Source organism: Myotis davidii, unplaced genomic scaffold (assembly GCF_000327345.1).
Source record: "Myotis davidii unplaced genomic scaffold, ASM32734v1 scaffold126, whole genome shotgun sequence".
Taxonomy (NCBI): Eukaryota; Metazoa; Chordata; class Mammalia; order Chiroptera; family Vespertilionidae; genus Myotis; species Myotis davidii.
Window position 1 is genome coordinate 969,554 of NW_006297660.1, and position 16,148 is coordinate 985,701.

Consider the following 16,148-nt stretch of genomic DNA (forward strand, 5'->3'; position numbering starts at 1 on the left):
CTGAACGGTATGTGGAATGAAGTGGGCGGGCATCGGGAGGCCACTATGGCATGGGGCAAGCACTATGGGCAGTCTATCTGAAGTGTACCTGGCGTATAAGACGACCCCCCACTTGGAGGCATATTTTTCAGGGCCAAAAAATCGTCTTATACGCCGGCAAATACGGTATTTCATCTTGCTAAGAACTGTTTAAAGATAGTTCTTGATTGTAGAGACATTATTTATACTTTGTATTAAACAGTGACATAGATGTTATATTTTTAAAATTGACACACATTAAATTCAGCTTAAAATGAACCAATGAAGAAGGGCAAAAATATGTCTATGTTTTTCACATCCTTATACATTATTTAAAAATGCAGGACTGCCCGGCCAGTGTGGCTCAGTAGTTGAGCATCATCCATGAACCAGAAGGTCATGGTTTGAATCCCAGTCAGGGCACGTGTGAGGGGCTTGTGGGCTTGATCCCCAGTAGGGGGCATGCAGGAGGCAGCCAATTGATGATTCTCCCTCATCATTGATGTTTCTCTCTCTCCCTCTCCTTTCCTCTCTCTGAAACCAATAAAAACATTTTTTTTTAAGGCAGCATTTTTCACAAGATATGAAGTACTGGTTTCTGTTAAATAGCTTTACTGATGGATTTGCATAGATTTTTTTTTCTTACATTGTAAAAAAAGACCTCAATTGCTATGGGGGGAAAATGGCCACATTACTTAGACACCATTAGTTTAGAAATTATGAAGTTTTCCATGGATATATATATCACACATAAGATCAAAAATAATTGTTGGATCACATGATGGCAAAGAAAGAATGAATACATTGAATTAACTACAAAAACCTTGGCTAGATGCATCTTTTTTAAAAATATATTTTTTATTGATTTTTTACAGAGAGGAAGGGAGAGAGATAAAGAGTTAGAAACATCGATCAGCTGCCTCCTGCACACCCCCCACTGGGGATGTGCCCACAACCAAGGTACATGCCCTTGACTGGAATCGAACCTGGGACCCTTGAGTCCACAGGCTGATGCTCTATCCACTGAGCCAAACCAGTCAGGGTGGCTAGATGCATCTTAAGTGTAGTCCATAAGTAGAAATGTGTATCACTCAATGTGTATCCCTAGTTCCAGAACAAGGTATGGATAATAATAATTTAAATCATACTAGTAATAATGGCATAAAAGTAGAATATAGATAATATCAAATTCTGTCTGGTTGTATTAGTTTCCCATCCTCAATTTGGTCATGATCCTTTAAAATGAAGATTTGAAGAAACAGAGGTAAATTCAATTAGATGAGGAAAGGGAGGATAAATATGTTACCAGGCATATGTATGAAGAATATCTTTGTATTTAGCTTCTTATAACAAAGATTTAAAGAATATGGAATTTATTAGTTATGAACTGAATGTGTCCTCTCCGAATGCATTTTAAAGCCTAAATCCCCAATGTGATGGGATTTGGAGGTCCGGTGTTTGGGAGGTAACTGAGTCACAGGAGTGAAGCGCCCATGAGTGGGATTAGACACAGGTGAGATCATAGCTTTCTGCCACATGAAGACACAAAGGTAGTTATCTGCAAAGTAGGAAGTATGCCCGCAACCAGACACAGAACCTGCCAGTGCCTTGAACTTGGATTTCAGCCTTCAGACTTGAGAGGATTAAATTTCTGTGATTTAAGCTATCAGTCACAGTGTTTTGTTATAGCAGTCCAAACTGACAAAGACAATTATAGTATTTTTGAAGTGGTATTAAGTTATGTTTTCTCTTATTGACATAGAATGTCAGACTACTTGCCTTTAAGCTTATGTAAGAGGGCAAACGAGACTTTTTTAATGCAACAAAAAAGAAAAACTTTATCAATTGATAAACGTTTTTGACCTTCAAAGTGATTAAAAAATTAGGACACTTCCTAAAGAACAAATATATTTATTCTTCAAGTTTGGGAGGAACTGTGACATCTGTTTTGCCCAAATTTATGTATTCATACACACACATGAATTTTGACTTAAAAAATTTAAACTTCAGGTTGTTTATCAACCAAATAATCTTACCCAGCAAAAAAAAAAAAAAAAAAAAAAAAGGTGGGGGTTTTAATAACGAGGATAATGAAACTTACTAAGATTGGTTCCAAAATCCAACTTCATTTCACTGCTTCTTAAAATATCAGGCACAGTGTTTTTTGATTAGGGACACAGAAATACTCACATAGTTTTAAGATAATGCAATTACAGAGTAATTTAAACCTGATTCTTAATTCAAAAGCAGTTAAAAATCAATTTGCTCTAGGTTATAAAATCCAGTATTTTTTTTTTTATGAACAAGTGAACCAGGTAAAAAGAACTATTTGAACATTATTTCAGTGAAGAGGTAAGATAGTGAGACCTCCATCCAGCCATAAAAAAGGTGGAAATAAACTTTAGACGTACTGAAAAATTATACATACAGTGACTAACCCATAGCCTTGCTTTGGTTCAGCCACTCAGAAACGGTGGAACCTTAGAAAACGTTTTGAACATCTCCAATTTTCAGTTTCATTATTAAAACAAAAACAAAGGCCAGTAATAACTCTGATCAGATAAAATATATGAATATAAGCAATATTCCCTGGATAATTCATATCTAAAACATTGGGGTTGGTTTGGGGAATGTATTTTAATAGCAACATTTCTTGCTTGCAAGTATATTAAAGTAAGCAATCGAATTTCTCTGCAGCCTCTTACCCAGCAGGATGATGATGCAGAGGAGGATGGCGATCAGGGCGCCCGTGCTGAGGCCGGCGGGGAGCAGCAGGGCCTCGGCGCTGCAGGACTGCATGTTGCCCTGGCCGTCACATGCGCACACGCGGATGGTCAGCGTGCCCGTGCTGCTCTGAATTGGGTAATCGTTGTCTGATATCACCACCGGCAAGAGATAGGTGCTTATTTCATGTCTATTGAATCCGTTTTTTCTGGTTAGAATTCTGGCAGTATTATCTAAAGTAAATGTTAAAATGTTACAAAAGACTTGGAACAGTAAAAACAGATCATCCTGATCAGCATGGTTTTAACATATAAATAAACCAATGTTTATGGGAAATATAAAACTTAACATCAATTTTCCTATAAATTACATGCAATGCAATTAAAATAAAAATATAAGATAAAATAGTTTGAGGAATCCAATACTATGATTGTTTATATATTAGATTTTCAACTAATTCTTAGATGTTTTCAAAACAGTGAATTTTTGTAAGTGAATCATTTATCAAGACTACATAGATGATAGCATAGTTTTCAGAAACAAATATTATGCATGCCAAGCAAACAAAAATCTTAGGAAAGGTTTCTTATTTACAAATGAGCATGTGTGTCTACGCACACACACACAAAATACATTAATTCAATATTCATGCAGAAATAAGATTGGATAAAATTTCAGAACAGTTGCACTTTTAAAATCAACAATGTAGTCAATAAGTTTATGAGTCCCAATCAATATTTTTGAGTTTTGATTTCCACCCATTAAGAAGAATATACTGCATAACTCAAAGTACTGGCGTAGCTCAAAGACAATGTCTAGTGTCTCATAGACATACAGGAAAAAGTAGGTAGTGGGATGCTGATCTTTCTTAAACCCTTCCTTTTCCTGCAATTAGTTTAACAGATTTATGAAGGAAAGAAAAGTTCTAATTACATACTTGTGTTTAGATTAGACCAATTACCATACATATTCTCAAAAAAAAGCTGTATACCTTTTTTTGGAAAAAATAGTACCCATTAGCACATCCTCTTCTTCTAAAATATGTTTCTAATGTTTTTGAGAATGCAAAATAATTTCAGTATTTTTGACCACAGAGACATTATAAAATTCACGTGTTATGCATGAGAACAGTATATCTTGCTCTTGCAATTACACTTTTGCATTCAATCCCTTCCCAATGCCAGGCTGGTGTGGCTCAGTGGTTGAGCATCGGCCTATAAACCAGGTCATGGTTCAATTCCTGTTTAGGGCTCTATTCCCATATGACATGTGCAGGAGGAAGCTGATCAATGACAAGTTAATGTTATTTCTCTTTCTTCTCACTCCTCTTGTTGTGTCCTGCCCTTTTTATTAAGGGAACTTATAATTTCCAGTCTTTCTATTGTTTTCAAGATTCAATTTTTTAATTAAGACTCATATAGAGACTTTTTCAGATATTTCATTATTATAAAATTTTAAGAGAGTAAAGAAATTACCATAGTATTTCATTAAGTATCTGATAAAAACAAAATTTTGTAATCCAGATCAAGAAGCCAATACATCATGTATATGGTTACTGTTACTTTGGGTGAAATTTTTTGTTAATGTCACCCTAAATCACAATGAATAGATTACGTTCTACAATTTACCTTCATTGTCCTGTACTGTGAAGTTTGGATTGACAGCAGCTAAACTGAAGAAAAATTTTTGTCCACCTAAAGGGTCGTCTTTGTCTACTGCACTAATAGTCTGTATGAGCTGCAAAAAAAAAAAAAAAGAGGAAAATGCATATTTCTCAAACTTCCATGAGTATTATATGTCTTATACTACGTAATTTTTTGACATCCAATTTTGTCTAAAATATTTTAAAGACAATTGACTTTCTTTCTCATGCATTTATCTTTATTTGAATTATTTCATCATTTTTATTATTACTTTTATTTTTAACAAAGTCTCTATCTTTTTTTCTCTCTCCCTCTCAAATTTTCTTAAATATTATCCATTCCTTAAAAATAACACATGGTAATATTACATTCTTGGCAATGTTACCGATTTAGACATAGGATTTGAAGTAAGTATGTTATTTCATATATATTTAAACATTGATCTGGAAAGATATATCTAATGTAGGAACATATTTTTTTAATTTATTTTGATTATGACTTTCCTCCTCATCAAAGTAAATCAAAAGCTATTAAAAATGTAGAGATTTTATAGACAAAATGATACATACTTTTTAAAAAAAGAAGCACAAACATTTTATTAACTACTTTAATAGTAACAGTTCATTACATCTGTACTGTCTATAAAATTGTATGTCTTTAAAATTCTGCATATACATACTATGGGGAATGGTTATATTATAAGGGCCAACTCTGGTTTTTCTGCAATAAGAGACAACAGAAGAATCTACCTGCTAACAAAGTAGAAACATCTCCACCTTAAATTATAATCATGTCATTGCTTTGAACATGATTTATACTAAAAAGTAGGTTAGGAAAAATTGACATAAATGAAATAACATATCAAGAAATATAGACTAATAAAAAGTCACTAAGATTAATAGGTTAACACACAGAGAATGTGAAAGTAGAGCTAATGATCTTTTAAAATAAAAACTATGATGTCTCACATTTATGGACCAAAACAATATATTTCAGAGAAAAAATAGCCACATTTTTACATGTATCTGTAAGAAATTACAAACATTTACTTAAGAATTCTAAATTAAAATGTATTATTGTAATAAAACATAGTAGCATTGTAGATTTTTAAATCAGTGGTTCACTGGTACATCTTCATTAAATGCTATGAAGGAAATAAGTGAAGCTCATATTAACAACACAAATAAAATAGAATCACATGTCAGAAATCTATATCAAATTACAATATATTTTTATGACCCCAATACTCCTCCACTGCAGATGGAAGCACATACTTCCTTTTCACATTTTTTTTTTTCTTTGAGACACAACTCGGCTTCTAGTGTCCAACTTCTCCTTATCCAGCATTTACTTTTAAATCTAGTCTTCCTTTACTTTTCCAGTCATACATTAAAAAAAATCACAATATTTTGTTTTGGTATATTTCCATAAAGTATTGTGATAGAAATCAGAAGTTGGCAACAAGAAGCAGATAAAACTATTTTCTCTTTCTCTATCTAAGACTCATTATTTTATTTCTACTGATGATAAATTCATTTTGACCCACTTTCAAAAAACGAGGTTGCCACAATTAGGGGAAATAGTCTAATGATGTCTAGTATTCATTTCAAGCACTTGAAAAACAGACACAGATACGTCACTTACATTTTATCTCCTTACCAGTTATATGACTTGTTTACATTTTCACTGGGCTATTCTAAAATAACCTTAAATCAACTTGCAAGGTATTGTAGTGATCAAACTATAATGGAGTGTAGGATGATGAATGGATTTTGAGATGTTTAAAGTTAGAAAACTGGTCACTACATTTTAATTTGGAAAGACTGATAGTTTTGTTGTCTGTGGAACTGGGGTTCTTGGGGTGCCACGGGAATGAGAAGCTCTTGAGGCCCCCATGGAGGAGAGATATTATAGAAAGCTTTATTTCTGAGGAATTACACCCTGAGTTTCCAAAGTTTCATTTCCCTCAGTTCACCATAGAAGTATAGCTGTGGCTTCCACAGAACTATATCAAAACCAGTGTCTTGAGTTTCCACTCCATATTGGAGCACAGGTCTAGTCCGGCATCAGACTAGGTTAGTTTGTGCTCCCCACTGCAGCCCATCAGCCCATTGCTTGTGGGGTCTGCATGGCCATGGGTCATGGGCAAGTGCAAGAGAGCCATAAGAGCACCAATGGCCAAGAGCCACACAGAGACTAGGGGATTATTTGGGGGGCTTTCATTGGCCCTGCCCCCTCTAGCCAATGATCTCTGTCCCCAGGTATGACTGACAGGCATCATCTTCCCTGCATCCCCAACTTTACTGTACATGCATCTATCTTCCCCTTCGCCCAGTCCCTTCCCCCGGTGATCTGCAGGGAATGGGCAGGTGATTCCCCGAGGAGTGAAACTGCAGCTTTCTGGTGAAGCTGCCCAAATGGCCACACTTATAATGACTGGCCTCCTTTTGCCCCTTTGTTATTATTAATAACAAGCTAATTACAATGGTATTAATTTCTGTTGATGAAAAAACTCCCTTTGTTCTAGTATACAGATACTTTTTCAGTTGTTAAGGAAGGAACTAAACATTGTTTAAACTATACATGTATGATATTTTGGGTTTGAGAGGGCCTGGAGTTTAGATACTATTGATGGGTAATGTAAGCAGCACGCCTCCCTGGGGAGACTCCCTGGGAATTCTCCTATGAGATTGAAATGCTATTTCCTTCCCATAGAGATTAAAAATTGTTAAAATATGTTAATTGATTGAAAGTGTGAGGAAAAAATATATAAAAAGAAAAACAGCATGTCCTCTCTTCTCCTCTCTCCTAAGGTTCCTACCCTGTTTTGGAGATGGAAAAAAAAAAGGAAAATCAAGTGGCCTAGTTCAGAAAAAAGAAGGGAATACTAAATATTAATACTACAATGATTGTGTAATCAATGCTAAGCTATATCATTTCCCAGGCTGGAGGGCGGGGGATAGGTTTCTACCCTTACAGCAAGGAATAGGCAAGAAAGTGGTTGCAGGTGGCAATTAGCTTTATTTTTGTCTCCGCATTTTGTCCAAACACCAAATGAATGAAATTATTTCCCATGTTGTTGTTCTAAATGCTCCTCTTAAGGAACACTTACTTCAGAGGAGCATTGAGTGGATTGAAATACTCCATAAATACAGAAGTCCTAACATAGCTCTTACTTCTTTGGAAGATAAAAGACAAAGTTAACAAATGAATTTCAAGGAAGGATCAGTGAAGAAGGACTTTCCCAAATAACCTTTTGATTTTTTCCTGCTGGGATGTCATAACCTAGAATTCCATCATAGAATATCTAACAGTTTAGTTGAAGCAACAATGTTTAAGTCTATGAGACCAAAATGACATCTACTAAACTGGTCTTATTAAAAATAACTGCCATGAGCCCTCGTCGGTGTGGCTCAGTTGGTTGGGTGTCATTCCATGCACCAACAGGCTGCCAGTTCAGTTTCTGGTTGGGGCACATATCAGGGCTGTGGGTTCGATCCCCAGTAGGGCCTGTGTAGGAGGCAGTTGACTGATGTTTCACTCTCACATCGATGTTTCTCTCTCTGTGTTGCTTTCTATCTCTCTAAAGATTAATTGTAAAAAAATCTTAAAAATAAAACAATATAAATAACTGCCTTGAGAGACTATTACACATGCAGCCAATCAGACAAAATTTATTAATCATGTTGTTCCTATCATGTTCATAAAAATTGGCTGACTTACTTTTTATTAAAATCATCTTCGATTTGATTACATTTTCCTTCTGTATACCAATTGCTAATTAAAGTCCAAAAATATAAGGTCACTGAGCTGGATAAAGTCAAAAAATGGAAAAGGAAAGCAACTGGGCCCTGACCGGTTTGGCTCAGTGGATAGAGCGTCAGCCTGCGGACTCAAGGGTCCCAGGTTCAATTCCGGTCAAGGGCATGTACCTTGGTTGCGGGCACATCCCCAGTAGGGAGTGTGCAGGAGGCAGCTGATCAATGTTTCTAACTTTCTATCCCTCTCCCTTCCTCTCTGTAAAAAATCAATAAAATATATATTTTTAAAAAAGAAAGAAAGCAATTGGTATACAGTTGATCTGTATACTTTGAATACATTTGTAAATAAGTGTTTATAATGACTCAAATATTCTGAAAAGATACCTCTTGCAAATCAAATAAAATAACCATAGAGGAAGCAATGTCTGCAGCAATTGCTAAGTGGGTATTTTATCTATTAGAGAAAAAGCTTCAGCTTATATCATGCTGAGCCTCGCAAGCAGAGGACTATTTGGAATGGTATTTTTAGGGCACACACTGTTTCCTTAAGAAGTAGGTCGGAAGTAGCTAAGTCACTTAAATATTTCAAATTACACATTTCCATAATACTTTCAAATTAAAAAAAAGAAATCATACTGAACAATTTACCATTTCAAACAATGAACAGGCTATTGAATCCCTATTACAATCTTCAGAAGGAAGTACCTCAGTTATCCCACAAAATAATTTACATAAAAATATAACCATGGCATTGATGTCTATAAAGAGCATCAAATGATGTCAAAACACCATATAGTTCTATGATGGTTCCTCTTTCTTTAGTGAGACAAATTTGATGCCCAATTATTATTTATAACATGCAGCTTCCTTCTGTGAAGATAGCACTTAAACCAATTAAGAGCATTTCTTCCAGCCATATATGCTGGAGCTTTTCAAAGAACAAAATGAGTCCACTGAGGACAAGGCATAAAGAGTTATACACAAAGCTGATGCAGGAAGAATGTCTTAAAGCGTGAAAACTAAGTCATTAAGCAGTTTATGTGTTGTTATAATGATGAATTGCAAGTGCAAAGGTAAGGAGACAATTCCACAGCCCCACTTCAAAACCGTGTTTGCAGACATTGAAAAGGTGATGAAATGTTTTGCCAATCCCATGCATTTGTCTGTGTTTTTCCCAACTTTTATTTCCCATCTCTCTAACAGTTTTCAATATTTATCTAATGGAATATCAGAGGTTTTCCTTTGTTTGCTTTTTAACCTGTTTTTGTTATTGAACTTTTAAGAATCTAAAGTTATTTACTCTTACAATTTAACTTTTGTGGCAATGATAACATCTTGTACACATTAGAAATTTACTGTTATTTATAACATCTGCAACCTTAAAAACATCAGCATTTGTTTGTTTTTAATTATATTACTGGCACTTTAAATGAGTGTTTTTTTTATCTCCACTTTCTCATTCCTCTCAAGATTGGGAAAAGAAAACATTTAATCGTGCCGTTAAAAATCTTCCTATGCTTAAACCCTAGGAGTACTCACCTGTCCTGGTCTGGCATTTTCACACACAAAAGTGTCATAGAAGACAGCAAATTGTGGGGCATTGTCATTAACATCCAAGATTCTCACAAAAACAGCCACACGGGTCATCTCTTTGGGATTATCTAGAAAAGGGAAAGAAACATTTGTTTAGAAAGACACAGTTTGCACTATATTTATTTATATAAGCATCTGTGGATTAAGTGCTCACACACAAATAAGCATCGGGGCAATTCTACTAACATAATGAGCAAATGCAATAAAGACAATTACTAAGAGCCTAATTATATAGTCATGAATTCAGTTAGTATTGGGCTCAAGTGTACTATTATTTTGGAAAATAATTTTTAAAAGCACAATGCAGTGTAATTGAGTTCAATATATATATAAAACAAATATTTAATAAAGCTTTATTAGATATCATTATATTACTTAATCTTTCCTGATTTTTTTAGTTGAAGAAGTAGTTTTTTAATAAATTAGTAATGCCCCCAAAGTTATTAGCTCCTAAGCGGTAGCTATTATATTATAACTTACCTGTCTACTTTTATTACTAAGATGTATTCCAATAGCTACTCTCAACTCTCTTTTTGGAAATTTTGATATATAGCTACTAATTTTACAAATTAGATAGAAAATTACAATGAAATTTATTTTATTAATATGATTATTACTAGAACTGTTTCAACAATCTAGGCACAATTCTGTGTAACAAAATTAGCTCAGTAGTAACATACAGTATTGTAATTATTATTATTTTGATACAAATGCTAAAATCAAGAGCATCAACATTTTCATATAAAAAACATGCATTTGAAAATTGTTCCAAAAAATGGAATTTTATAATAGAAATGTTTATTAAGCTTAGCCTTGGTTAATAACATAATATCAATCATAATTACATTATCTTCACTATAGATTTTTTCTAGGTACTGATATATGAGAGCATTTTGACATTTTAAATTCAGGTTATATTCATCAACCTTTGTGATATTAAAATCTCAGTCTTTGGATATGGTTCAAATTCTGTGTGAACTTTGGTGAACTCAAGCTGAAGATCAATATAAAAGGAGAGATAATTAGCTAAAAACAAAGCAAAACAAACATACAAAGAGCAGATGAGCTGAGGGACAGCAGCAATCTTATTTAATGGCCTCTATCAACATACATTATGAGTGAAATTAGATTATCTGACTTTCTAATTTTATCTAAATAATTTTTTAGGTACAAGGGTAAATATATTGTCATGGGCAAATAGGGAGTCTGTCACTGTTCTAAAGAATGTATTTCTTCTCCCTTCTCTCCATGTAATTATAATGTTGCTAAAATAAAGAGATTAGCACTTTTAAAGAATATTGGGTAAGAACTGATTACTCAGCAGGGACATTTACAAGGCTGAAATACTATAAAGGCAGGCAGGCTGAATGCTAAATCCACGTTGAAGTTTATTTACCTTTCCTTCTTATTTCAAGAGAACTTTTCAAAGGCCTGCCTTCTTTAACACTCAGTCTTAGCACAGTCTTCTTAACCCACATGTGTTCAGTTCTCAGATTCTGGTTTCATCTAACCTATTGCTACATATTTTACTTCTCACTGTGTCGGGTGATTAAAGAGTTCCGATCCTGGGGCCCAACAGAGGGTTGCTTTGAATCCCATGTCCACCACCATGTCCTGTGTGACTCTGGTCAATTTATTCCATCTCTCTAATGCCTCAGTTTACTCAACAGGAATCAAAATAGAACTTCTTGTAGAGCTTTTTGAAAAATTAGATGTGTTAATGTACAAAACTTCTGAGCAGAGTTTCAGTTTGTTGGTATTGACTATTAGTATTAAGATTGTCCCTGTTATCACGGTCACATCTTCTTCATTTCCTTACATTCCTTACATTCCTTATGTTCTTTCTCCACACAAAGCATCCACACAATAAAACCTGTTAACCAGCTTTCCTACAATTCATGTGGGTCTGAAGAGGGCATCTATGGGGAAAAGTGAAGAGAGGAGAAAAATATTTTTCAACTACTCTCCACCTCCCCTGCTTCTACCATTTGTTAACACCCAGAGGTACAGTGCTCACCTGCATATGAACCCTCAACTCTCTAAAGTTACTTGGAGAAGAGTGGGAAGGGGTGACTCGTCCATGTTTTCTAGAACATGCTCATTAAACTACTTACATAGTTAGTGGGCATAGCAATATTTTTATTTTCAAAGTCTTGACCTAAAAATAAATCTTTTGTGGGTAGCCATTCACTTTCTAACTATGCCACAGAGTCAAGAGAAAGAGACAGCCTCATATCTAAAAAACTGCACTATTATGTCAGTTTCCTCTCTAACAATGCAGGTGTGGACAAAGGTACCTTTACAGTTGCAATACAAATAAGTCACACAATAATTAATTAATAAAAAAATACAAGAATAAACTTGGTAAACTCCGTGCTCACAGCTGTGAGCCGACTTTTCCCACCCCCTGTAGGTAGAGGCCCTCTGGGCTCTTTACAAATAACTCAAGGCTCTTCCAATGAAAAGCTAAATCCACAGGGGAAATGTGCTTTGTAAAGCATCGAGCCTGGAGTCGCCTATTCTAAAAAGGGCTTGCACTGATCCTTTTTACTGGCGTATGCTGCAGCCTCTGTACAAGTAAAAGTATTAAGCATTCCGAGGAAGCAGCCCACTGAAGAGGAGCGGCATGCATTTACCACCCGAGTCTCTCTCAGTCATCAAGGCAGCCTGTTGTAGAAAGAATGTATCAGCAGTCAAGAATCTTAAAATACTGTCCAAAGATGAATCTGTGCCTATGTATCCACAGGCTTTTCCACATCTCTCAGAAGAGGAAATCAAATCATTGTCATTACCGAGAAATCTCAGGCTTTAGAGAAATGCATCTTTTCTATCTGCTTAGGGCAAGACTTTACACTAATAGGGAACTAGGTATATAGGTAAGAAGTCAGTCCTTCAGCATAAACTTTACTCCACTGTCCTCAGAACGAATTGCAATGATTATAGTTAAAATTTCAGCTGTGGTGGAGGAACTCATGGGTCTCTACAGGGATGTGTCCTACGATCCCTGATCGTGACCTTAATTTTAGGATTTTTATTCTTCACATGGTATCTAAAATGAGTTTCTAAAGAAGAAGCAGATAAGTTATTCATGGTATACTGCACTAAATAATTACCTGAAGTAGCACTTGCCATATGATGGGAAATGCTGCTGTGGACTGTAGAATTAAATGGTTAGAGGAAGGGCCTGGAAACACATTGGTAAGAAGTGCATTTATATGTCATTCTGCCCTGCTTAGGGCTTGGTGTATGACATGGTTTTCATAAACCCAGTGTTTAAAACCTAGTGAAAACAATTTCCTGTGTGCGGTTTCCCTCTTACCCTCATTCCCATTAGTAACCGGAAGAGCATAATGGGCCTTTGGCTACTTGTGGTTTGGCAGGTAGACATTCCCAGCAGTTTCTCCATAGATTGATTCATTTAAGGGAAAGAAATAACTTTAGTTTTTAAAAAGAAGACTGTAATTGGCTTAGCCTTTTACAGAATCATAATTACTTCAACTAGCTTTGGAAGTTAAATTTCTCACAGTATCTGAAATGGAAAATGCAATTTCTAGCTCACTGGCTTGAAGAAGGATCTTGAAGCAACAGAGAGACAAACAAACATGGATCTGGAATGACCAGATTGGATGCTATCAGGTGCTTCTAACCATGGTGACATGGAGACAAATATAGAAATAAAAGCTTTCTTTAAAGAAAAACTAAAAAAGAAACTTCTGTTAGCCTTAAAAGGAACAGCCATTTATAACTCACTGTGGAAACAATGGGTCATTACGTTAACCTAAATATCTGAGCCAGATTCAAGGAGGGAGCTGAGTCTATTATCTTGATGCTTTGCGCTCATTGCTGATGATCTATCCGGCCTAGTTCCACATTTCTGAGACACTTGGTATTCAGCCCCAAGGGTCTGCCTTCCAAATCCTGGAATGGGCATTTAAAATACTTTGACCTTGGTATATGTTTGTGGATCCAGCGTGGTATTTCAGACATGGAATTTATAGGCTCATTTTTTTACAATGACTAGGACCCTCATTAGTGTGGCTTTTAAAGAAGTTAAGGTGTTGCTCTACTCCATGTACATCATAGGACAGGAATCAGAAACCAGGAGCAGGTTTACATGTGTGGACAGAGCTGGTTTCATGGGCAGGCACAATTGTTCAGTGTCTCCCACTCAGAGGGCCACAAACTTATTTTAATGCTTTGCTGTTTCCATGTCTAGTTAACACTGTGGAGGCCCCCGCACACTTCTGGCATTAGGCAAGTCCCTAAAACCCTTGGGAACGTATTTCCTTCTCTGTTGAATAAGGTCAATAAAAATATTAAGAGATAATTAATTTAAAATTCTTAGACTAATACTTGGCACAGAGTGTTTGTTAGTATTATTACAATTAATTTGGTGTCCTTATTTGTAAAAAGAAAGTATCTACCTGCAGGTTTGTTGTTAAAATTAAATGATATACATCCAATATCTAGCACAGATTCTAATCCATAGTGTCCATGAAACACATCTAATACATATTATTTCCCCAACAGAGACTATCTTTAATTCCCAATTATAGATTTTTATTTAATTAATATAAAATGCCAATTTATCTAGACCCACAGCTATTACTTAGTATAAATAAAACTTCTGACAAAATTATAGGCATTCAGAAACTTTTTAAAAACTTAGATTAAAATATAAATCATGTTTATAACAAAAATAAACTATGTTCAATATGAAATTAAAACTAAAAATATATATTAAATATTGTACTCATAAAATTTATCTTACTGATTTCAGCAGCTATAACGGTAAGATTGTGCCATTGAGATAGTTCACGGTCAAGTGGCTTTGATATATAAAGGGATCCATTTCCAGAATGTATATTGAAGATCCTGTCAAGGTCAGTATGACGATCCAAGGAAAATCTGAACATAGAGGGCCAAGAAAAATAGGTGGCAGTGTCACTGATGGTTTGTAGGGGTAAAATGGTAACATGCAAAGACACACATGTAGGGATATATAATAATTTCAGGAATAGTATTGATCTAGAACACAGATTATTTTATTAATTTATCACACACACACACACACACACACACACACACACACACACCTCTTCCCAATGCATGCATTGGCAAATTGTTCTGCATCCTAATTCTAGTCTTCTAAATTTTGTTATTATCATTATCTATTTCCATATTCAACTGACCTTGATGTATTTCCCGACAAAACAGCTGCTGGTATTGCATATGGTAACATTATCAACTGACTTTACCTAGTTATTGAGAATTCTATTGAGGAATTATCATAAGGAGCCAATGCAACAGACCATTCCCAGAAGCAAAATCACTTTCTTAGTCAGAAAATTGGAGACAATATTAGTTTCCTCACAGTAGTAGTTCAACAATTTATGATTTTTTTCTTCTAGTTCATGGACTGATTACCTATATAGCTTCAGTTTCTTCACCAAATGTATCATTGAAAGATGTAAACATATTAACCAGAGATGTTTTAAAAACAGAAAAGTTTGGGATAGAAGTTTTTGTACATTTATATCAAATGAAGCCTTAGTATATGTATTCTGCAAATTGATTAAAGGCATTGTGTTGGATATCATTCTAGGTCCAAACAGCAGGTTTATCAATCAGGTCGATGTACTTTGGATAATTGCATTATTTTTTTTTTTTGGTTTGTAGTTCAAGGTTTAAAACAGCTTTACCCCTCATCGGTTGCTGCCACTTCACAAATGTAGTGGCTTACAAGTGTTTCACAGTTCTTAAATTAACAAGCATGATCCCCCGTTATATTTAATACTGTATATTTAAAAAAAGGCAAAACAAAACAAAGATGACATGATGAGGAGTAATATTGAGTTATGGTATATCTTTTCCTAAGCCATAACTCATTTATTTTAAGGAAAAATTAATGAAATATTGTTTTAAAGTGTGTTCCATAAGTAATAATACAAATAATTAAATGGTGCAATAAAACTCTTCCCCTGTAGTGTCTCAAAATTGTATAATATTTACCAAAATCAATGAAAATTTATTTAAATCAGTTATAAATAGAACATACCAGTGATTCATAAATCTCCTTAGTAAATTCTAGCATTTTTTCTATTAACATAATATGAATCAGTTTCATATTCAAACTAAACATCTTACCACTTACAAATAAAGCAAAGCACTGTATCATTTTATCTGGAATAATTCACAAATTCTATCCCACGTTGACAAAATTTTTTTACTTCTAAAAGACAACATACATTACTTCCTTCTTGGAGTGTTCCATCATTACCTGAAGTAGAATCTACTTGCTCCCACCTATCATAAAGTACCGTTCACCACTCATCCCTGTCATTTAACACACTGCAGTAGGAATTCATTTCATCTCACATGTCATTCAGGAAATCAAACATGAAAACAC

At 34.8% G+C, this 16,148-nt stretch overlaps 1 protein-coding gene across 1 annotated transcript in view; it reads right to left on the reverse strand.

The window, feature by feature from the left end:
• Positions 1-16,148, reverse strand: part of CDH10 (cadherin 10) — a 68,969-nt gene that overhangs the window by 1,996 nt on the left and 50,825 nt on the right. Inside the window, exons 7-10 of the mRNA XM_006773312.2 lie at positions 14,511-14,647; positions 9,686-9,807; positions 4,371-4,479; positions 2,724-2,975 (exon numbers count right to left, since the gene is read on the reverse strand). Coding sequence (XP_006773375.1) covers positions 2,724-2,975; positions 4,371-4,479; positions 9,686-9,807; positions 14,511-14,647 — 620 coding nt within the window. The remainder of the gene's footprint in view (positions 1-2,723; positions 2,976-4,370; positions 4,480-9,685; positions 9,808-14,510; positions 14,648-16,148) is intronic.